At 36.1% G+C, this 8,862-nt stretch overlaps 1 protein-coding gene across 3 annotated transcripts; it reads right to left on the bottom strand.

Moving 5' to 3' along the window:
* Positions 1–1,219: 1,219 nt before the first annotated feature.
* LOC131654742 (signal peptide peptidase-like) lies at positions 1,220–5,763 on the bottom strand. Of its 3 annotated transcripts, none has more exons than XM_058924688.1 (12): positions 5,607–5,763; positions 5,318–5,421; positions 4,902–5,017; positions 4,647–4,798; positions 4,484–4,569; positions 3,967–4,094; positions 3,652–3,702; positions 3,129–3,215; positions 2,918–2,987; positions 2,018–2,154; positions 1,755–1,832; positions 1,220–1,446 (listed from the first exon to the last, which is right to left on the bottom strand). In XM_058924688.1, exons 2-12 carry the CDS (start codon positions 5,355–5,357, stop codon positions 1,366–1,368), a joined length of 1,026 nt encoding a protein of 341 aa, XP_058780671.1. In that variant the 5' UTR covers positions 5,358–5,421; positions 5,607–5,763; the 3' UTR covers positions 1,220–1,365. The 3 variants fall into 3 exon arrangements, with proteins under 3 accessions (XP_058780671.1, XP_058780670.1, XP_058780672.1); XM_058924687.1 differs by having other exon boundaries at positions 5,516–5,672; XM_058924689.1 differs by lacking the exon at positions 5,607–5,763 and adding an exon at positions 5,498–5,533.
* Positions 5,764–8,862: the final 3,099 nt, after the last annotated feature.

The raw sequence follows: 8,862 nt of genomic DNA, 5'->3' as shown, positions 1-8,862 counted from the left end.
AGATTCAAAGCAGGATGGAGATATAGAGACAATGGAGGATTAAGACAAGTGTCAGTGTAATGGGAATAATCATAAGCTCTAGAGAGAATTATGAATGACTGTAAATATTCATTTTATTGAGAGTAGAAGGAAAGAAAAGACAAGTTTCAAAGAAGTTAACATCGGCAAAGACAATATATTAACGAAAAATCTGAAAAAATAACATTGATAGTCTTTTACAGACGAGAGTACCGGAGAAAAAGACACTTGAGGAATGTTGCAGCAAGTTCATATTTTTCAAGAGTAAAGTCATGAACAAAACATATGCATCCGAAGATGCAAAGTGGTAGAGAATAAAAATGTTGGAAAAACTAATTGGAATGTAGTATCGGGTTGTTGAGTATAAAGGAGGCCATGTGATTGACTAAGTAGCAAGATGTAAGGATCCCATCTCTCCAAAAACTAGAAGGTACATTATTATGAAAGAGCATAATACGAGTCATTTCAACTAAGTATCAATTATTTCCCGCAACAACACCATTTTGTTATAAACACGTGATATATGATGGAGAATTCAATGTGAGGTCAAAAGAAAGATTGGAAAAACATAGACATTTATTCACTAGTGTTATCACTTGCAATATTTTGTGGATATTTAATTCTGTGTTTATTTCTAAGCAAAATTTTGAAAGATTGAAAAAACATGAGCTCATGAGTCAAATCAAGAGTGTCGCAAATGAGAATTTTACTCAATCCATACAAAATATATGAGTTTTTTTACAGCAAAATGTTATCACAACCCATACAAAAGATTGGTCTTCCTCGTCTCCAAGATAATTGTATAGTTTAGGGGGAAAACAATTATATTATGTAATATTTTTCACAAAAAGGATAGTGTCTACTGTCTAGTTTAGGAACATATCTTCGATGAACATAATTATTGATGTCGATTATTAAGTGAATTCTATATTGATTCTTTGTTTATTACCTAGGTTATGTTGGACTCATATTTTATTAGGAACAACCACTTGAAAAGAGAAGAGTATAATACTACACAAAAGAAGTATTGACTTCAGTAACAAATTGAACTGTTCAACAAGGGAAGAAGCGAGTACTATAAAGCAAGCTTACGTGTACCCCCGTGTTGTGTGCTGAGAGAAAAAGGGAAGGGGAAAAAACCATTGGAAAGTTTGATATGGAAACCCAGATTGAACAGTCAAGGAGTAGAAGCAAAATGCAATTTTGAGAAATAAGACTAACATATATTTTGTAATCAATCTGTTACAGAGGTGTGTTGCTGAACAAGTTAACTTAAGTATCGGCATTCCCAGAAAATAACAGTATTTCTTTTGTGAATTAGAAGCATTGTATTCGGCGTGCTTCAACTTATTCATCTTTTTTGCTAGATTTGGCATCACTCTCTTCTTCTGATGAATTGGCAACCTTGGACTCATCGAATTCCAACAACTGCATTAATATTATAGAATGTAAAAAGTTGTTAGAACTTAGTCAAATCACACCTAGCAAAAGCATAATTATACAATTATGCTTCCAATAACTTCCAAAATATTAGGAAAGCATTATATAATATTTGGTCACATCTATTTTATCTTCTGCTGCCTTAAGTACATATTTGAAAACACATGTACATATAATACTTGGAAAATAATGTAATACAAAACAGGAAACAATATATTATACTCCATTAAATCAAAATAAACGCATAAAAAAGATATGAGAATGAGGAAATGGAAACGTTAAGTAATGAAACAAACCTGTTTGACTTCACCATTCCAAATACAATGGGCAGCCAAAAATCCAATTACAGCAGGTACAATATACAAAAGAGCAGGCTGACAACAGGGACAACAATAAAAAGGGAAAAACGTTAGTAGAGAAAGTTGATCTCCAAAATCCAAGTTCCACAACCTCATCGAGTCATGTATTAGCAGTGAGATTGGCATTAGTTACCACAGCCCTCATGCCATATTCCCAAATGAAAAAATAAAATAAAATGAAACCACTTATTATCAATCACCTGTGCAGCCTGAAACCAATTCATCACAACAATTGTAAGGACCACGCCAAAAGTGTATCCTAAAAATGCACTCTTGAAGTACTGGGGTGGTTTTCCTCTAGATACATCAAACCGCAAAGCCAATGCCACAAAGATACCTGATTGGAAAAAAGAATAAGGTCAATAAATATTTAAGTACCAACCATGTGATTGTAGGGACCTTATTTAATGCGCATACATAAATAGATATAAAAAAACTTATGACCTACTTATAAGCTTTTTTGAGCTTAAGTCAATAAGCTTTTTGGAGAAGTTTATGAAAATTAGCTCATGCAAAACAGCTAATGACATAAGCTCTCACGTGATAAGCCCTTGTTTGAATAAAAGCATAAACAATCTATTTACCTAAACATGGACATCTAATGTTGACCATCCTTGTGCAGACAGGATCAACTCTATACTATAGCCTGAAATATTTGCTGTCGTGAAAAAGTTTGTGGGTGTGTGTTTGTCTGCGTGTGTGAAAAGCAATCTGCATCAAGCAAATATGCATAATCATTTCAATTTTTTAAAAAAACTAGCCTAGATCCATTTCAATTTTAGTTGTTTGGGAGTTTAAGAACTTTTCAATGGAGAGAAAATTGGGGTAGCCATCCCCCCTTAGAATCCTTGCTTTTTGCTTCCCTTAAAATTGTGGGTTGTAGAGTCTATAATGAAACTTTACATTTCTGGCCCTTTCCTTTCCTCTTTTTCCCATGAGTTAATCATCCAAACAGGGAGAAGAAGCATTCCTTACCATTCCATCCCTTCCTGTTTGATAAAATCTAACACCAAATATATACTAATAACTGAAGTGTATTATAATTACAGGTCAATTTCACAAAAGAAAGAAATCAATACATCAAAAGAGAGTCATCCTACCGGGAATAACAATATCACCAAGTCCAAGCATTGAAAATGGCCTTATCAAATCTGCTGTGGGGAACAGAAGCTGCAAAACAATTTAAATGACAAAATTAAGAATAAATTAATAAGTTTTTTCATCAGATAGTTATCATGGCACTTAGACTACGAACATTCATACAAAGACATAAAAACAAATATTTCCATTGCATTTAGAAAAAAAACTAACCTTAATTGGAGCATCAAATGATTTTGCGACGCTGACCATCACTGGAGTGAAGAAAACCCAGAAAATGTCATATACAAAAAGACCAGCCTGCAAAATACATGAATTAAAAGAGTCAAAGACCATATTGGAAAATAAAAGACTCGTTTAACAGAAAGCATATGTTTTAACTCGTGGAAACTAAGACCTAACATATTTGCATGGAATAAAACATAATTCTTGACCAGACAGAGGCATTTTCTGAACTTAGATTTGATTGAAAATTTTAAAAAGAAATAGAGAAACCAAAAGAAAAAGAACAAGTAAATCAAGCTCAAGGCTTTCTTTATATTATATTATAATATATCACAACCATGTTTAGATTTTTTTAAATGATAAAGAGCAGTGCCATGATTTTTCTGCAATCAAAGGACTTTGTATAGAAAGCAAGATGTCTCAAAAGTCAAAACTACTAATAAAATGCTATTGAAGGTAATGAAGCTTTGAGTACCATTAAGTTCAATTAAAAAGAAAAACAAATACCTACCAATAGAATAGCACCAGTCTTGAAAGAGCCTAAAGAAAGCATTTCAATTCCCTGTAAATGTTTAACATGCGTTAATTACAGTTTAAGTTTACTAATTAAAACCGGTTCAAAATTTTATACAAACTAATAGCATTAAGATAGAATGTTCAATTCCTCAACATCAAACCTTGTATGGTGCTTTCAACTTTTTATTGCCAATTAGATACCATACTTCAGTATAAAATATTTTTCAGGTACACACTTTTCATCGTTAATTGGTTGTCATCTAAATAGAGAATAATACAGACAGGCATACTAATAGGTAAAGTGTCAAACCTGAATACAGAAAGCAAGACCCAATATATTATTTGCCAGCCAATGCTTCCGCAAAGCATACCAGGCGCAAAAAAAGGTGCCAGGGACTGCAGCAACGAGCTGTGACCTTGTAAACTCAATCTCGATAGCTGTGTAAGAAAGTATAAGGAAAAAATCATTCTGTATGGGTGAAGCAATTTAATGTCAAGTAGATTAAGTGCAAACACCTAAACCAACGCATGAAAGCATTAAACATTATCCTGTATTATACTTGGTTTAATTTATCATCCCTTATCTAAAATAATTAATAATTAATTTAAGAATGAAAGTAGAACCTAAAGGTATAGTAGCTGTGCAAGGAGCATTCAAAAATGGATAATCACTAATTGGAGAGTGAAAACTTTCAAATAGATAAAACAAAATATGCAATGCCAATAAGTAAACTCTCAAACTTATTGATGTGGTGAATCACAAAACCACTAGTAGCTATCACTGGTAACATAATTAAAATAGTAAAAAATGAGACGGTGTCACATACAGCGAAAATATGGAAAACGCCAGACAATGAGGTCCTCATTCCAATGATTTGGTAGAAAGCGTTTAATAGATGGCAACAATGTTGCTCTGCAGACAGTGGAAGAGAAAACATGTCAAAAAATGGTTGTATTAACTAGATAACATGTGCAAGGAAAAGAACATACGATAGTGCAACAATCCCAAGTACAATGAAGTAGGCTGTCAACACAGTATTCACCAAGTCCTTAGATAGAAACTTAAAGAGTAAGAAAAGTGATAACAGCATTGCACTCCCAACAAAGGGAAAACGCATAGCATGTTCATTCGACATCGTCTCCTGCATAATTAAATACAACATACTTCTGATAAATCAGATCTTAAGCTTAAAAAAAAAAAAGTGCAATACATAAATAAAAGAATAGCCATTAGCTACTACTTACAGTTGGTGGAGTTGGTTTGACAGATCGGTAACATCCCACAAACACAGTGATACAAGCAGTCAAAACAACATTTAAATTTGGATCTACTTTCACAACAAGCGGCGCTAACGTTAAACCTGCCATAGCATATAAAACGCGTTACCATTGAGTTCTCAATTAACCTAAATAGTACCAATTTCAGACCATCAACATAACTACACAAGGTAGAAACACAAAAATTCTACAAACCAGTTAAACTGATACAACAATTCAGAATCAAATTTCAAAAACACCTTATCCAATTTCTGAACTAGCATACAGTTTAAGAACATTACAATTACATTGTAGACTAGTATAATTGATGAATGCACGAGTTTAGTAATAAATTTAGAGTATAAACTGAAGCATAATAAAATTCAGCAAGAAAAGAAGCAAACCTAATAAAGCCAAATTCGCAATTCGTTCGGTGTTCTTCATTCCTCCCAATGCGTTACAAAAACTATAGATCTACTGAAAATAACCGTTTCGAGAATCGCCTCCGCTGCGATGAAGAAAAAACGACAATGTCAGAAATTGAAAATCGGAAAATCGATCGATGAATCCAAAACACATTTCACCGGAAAAAACGGTTAGACCTCCGATCGGGAGAGAGAAATTGCAGCAGATCGGAGAAGAGAGAGAAATTGAATTGGGAAAAAATGATTTTATTAGGGTTTAGAGTTTTACCGAGAGAGTCAAAGGTCAAAGAGAACGGTAAAGTGAAACCGTTGTTTGTGTTGTGGTGTGTCACTGCGAATGAGATGAGAAGAGAACGGTTTATGCTGACGTGGCGAGGTGTGAAGAAGTGAGTGACGGAAAAGATCGGTTACTTACTGTGATGAACGGGAAGCGAACTACGTAACTTGAGTTCTGCTAACCAATCAGAAAGTTGGCATTTGCCACGTAGGACTTATGAGTTTGTGTCCATACCCTCTTTGCTGGAGTGCCACGTAGGATTTATCCGTTTGCATAGGTAATTAAAATAAAAATTAAACTGCTCTTAATATTTAGTAATTATGATTAATTAATTTTATTAAAAAAAGTTTACACTGTCAATCAATATATTTCATTAAAATTATTTTTTTAAAATAGAAAAAAATTATTTCGTTAACTTTTTTTTTAAATGAAGATTGATATAAATAAAAGAAGATTGGAACAAAAAGATAGGGGGACATCCACCAATACCCTATCACAAATTAACAAACCTAAAGAAAGGCATCCCAAGCCTATTCTTTACAAAATTTGCCCTTAGGCTAATCGGGATGGCATCAAAAAAAGAATAATCAGTAAGGTTAAGACCTAAGTTAGCAAGCTTATCAGCACAACTATTACCCTCCCGAAAAATATGAGAGACCACAAATTGCCAATTAGTAATTAAATTTATACAATTCACCCATCTATTTCTAATTATCCACGGAACCAAGTATGGAGGATTAAAAGCCTTGACCACCGCCACGGAATCGGACTCCAACCACAACCTATGCCAATTTCTCTCATGGGCGAACTCAATAGCAAACATTGCACCGGAAAGTTCGGCGATGAGAGAGTTTGACACATTTAAACCAGCAGCAAAAGCACCCAAAAATTCTCCGTTACAGTTTCTAGCAATGCCTCCGCAAGCGGAAAGACCAGGAGAAAAAGCACCATCAAAATTAATTTTGATCCAATTCAACGGGGGAGGTTTCCAAATGACCTCGACAATGTTAGGAGCTCTGGGAGGACGGATAACAACTCTAAACCTCTTAAGGATTTCAAAGTCAGATATATTCAAAAACGAGCCATCCGTGTTACTAGCAGCTAAAGCGACAGCGTCTAAAATGAACGACACCGAAGAGTTGAAACTAAAATTGCTATCTTGAAATCTGACCTGGTTGCGACCATACCAAAGAGAATGGAGAATGTAAATAACCGCAGCCGTGATAACAGTCCGTCTCTGACCCGTACCAGCAGAATTGAGGAGAAATTCCACATCCTCCCAACCACTAACCCGCCTATGACCCTCCAGCTTATAATTAAACCAATTCCAAAAAAGTGCAGCAACATTGCACTAAAAAAAAAGATGCTGGATCGATTCCTCCGCTGCCCGACAAAGATCACAGCGAGAAGGACAAGAAAAACTCTGCCGCTTCAGCTGATCATCTGTGGACAACTTATTATAAAGAAGCTTCCACATAAAACACGACTTCGATGGGGGAATTGATTTTGACCAAATCCAACTCCACCAGCTTTTACGAATGCCTCTCGCCCTTTTGAAATTAAAACAGTCTTTAACCGACAAATCTCCAAGATGAGAATGATTCCAAACTCTCGCATCCGGCCGAAGATCAAAAGGAATTTGTTGCTCCAGGATTCGACGCTGCAAAGAAGAAGGAATAGGATTGCAGGAATTAGAAAAATCCCATTGTCCATTCACAATAATGCTGCTGACTTTTTGATCATCTAACTGAACCGTTTCAGAATCGAGATGAAAGGCCTGGCCGCACCACTTGTCCCACCAAAGATTAATTGAATCACCATTGCCTAAACACCAAGTAGAGTTATCCACCACTGTTGACAGTTCTGCCTTGAGACTAGACCAAATGGAGGAGTAAATGTGATGATTGATGAAATTACGATTCCGCTGAACTCTAAGGCGAAGCACTGCTGCCCAATCACTCTTAGAATTTAACAGATCCCAGGTTAATTTCAGATTATAAGCATCATTCAAAGTTACCAACGAACGAAGCCCGAGCCCACCTTCCACTAACGGAGTGCACATGACCTTCCAAGAAACCGAAATAACCTTGGATTTAGTAACATCACCACTCCAAATGAACCTCTTGACCGACCGCTCAATGTCTCGAATTAAAGAAATTGGCCACGCATAAACCGCAAAACTTTGAATAAGCATGCTCTGAATAACGGATTTAACAAGTTCCACCCTGCCGGCAAAGGACAATAAAGAACCCTTCCAGGAAGCTAATTTAGATTTCACCCTATCCGCAATAGGACGAAGAAAAACCGCTTTAGGCCTGCCCTTAAAAATAGGGATACCAAGGTAAACAAACGGGTAGGCACCAATCTTGAAGCCACACATCTTTGAAAGTATGTTCAGCCGAGAGGAAGTCATGGCCCCACCGAAAATGTGTGACTTCGAGCAATTAACCCTTTGACCTGAAACATCCGCATACTCGTCAAAAGTAGAGATAAGAAGCTTAATGTTTGAGACTTTACCTTTGCAGAAAATAAAAACATCATCAGCATACAAAATATGTGAGGGAATCGTGACATTGTTTGGACCCTTGATTAACTCCAACTCCTTATCTGCTACCAGCATGGCAATCCTGCGACTGAGGACTTCTTCCGCTAGACAGAACAACAAAGGGGAGAGCGGATCACCTTGGCGAACCCCACGGGAGCAAGGGAAATAACCATTAAGAGCACCGTTAACATTAACTAACAGCATAGCAGAATGCAGAATGTTATTGATCCATAAACAGAATTTAGAATTGAACCCAAACCTCTTAAGAACCTTTAATAAGAAATCCCAATTTAAAGTATCGAACGCTTTAGTAATGTCTACTTTCAGCGCAACATTACCACACCACGCCTTCGAGTCCAGAATATTGATAGCTTCTGAAGCCAGCCCTATACAATTATGAATTTGCCTCCCCCGAATAAAACCTCGTTGCTCCTTCGAAATGAGATGAGGCATGATAGCAGCAAGCCGTTCCGCAATAATCTTTGTAATAATTTTGAATTTGAAATTAGCCACTGCTATAGGTCTAAAAAGATCGAGAGAATCTGCCCCTGGAACTTTAGGAATGAGGATGATGGTGTTTGCATTGAACCCCGGCAGCACCCAGCCTGTGGTGAAGAATTGGATTACGGCATTAGAAACGTCCGTCTTGATAATATCCCAGTACTTTTGATAGAACACAGCACCAAAACCATCTGGCCCAGG

The sequence above is a fragment of the Vicia villosa genome, linkage group LG3, assembly GCF_029867415.1.
Source record: "Vicia villosa cultivar HV-30 ecotype Madison, WI linkage group LG3, Vvil1.0, whole genome shotgun sequence".
Lineage (NCBI taxonomy): Eukaryota > Viridiplantae > Streptophyta > Magnoliopsida > Fabales > Fabaceae > Vicia > Vicia villosa.
Note: the sequence above shows the minus strand (reverse complement) of the source record. Positions and strands in the feature narration are given on the sequence as shown.

What these genes read in the sequence shown, in the direction of transcription:
- LOC131654742 (XM_058924688.1), bottom strand. Translation starts at nt 5,357, where the DNA reads ATGAAGAACACCGAACGAATTGCGAATTTGGCTTTATTAG. An exon ending in CTTGGGATTGTTGCACTATC is followed by an intron (nt 4,570 to 4,646) that starts GTATGTTCTTTT and finishes CACTGTCTGCAG; the next exon opens with AGCAACATTGTTGCCATCTA. An exon ending in CATTTGATGCTCCAATTAAG is followed by an intron (nt 2,988 to 3,128) that starts GTTAGTTTTTTT and finishes ATTGTTTTGCAG; the next exon opens with CTTCTGTTCCCCACAGCAGA.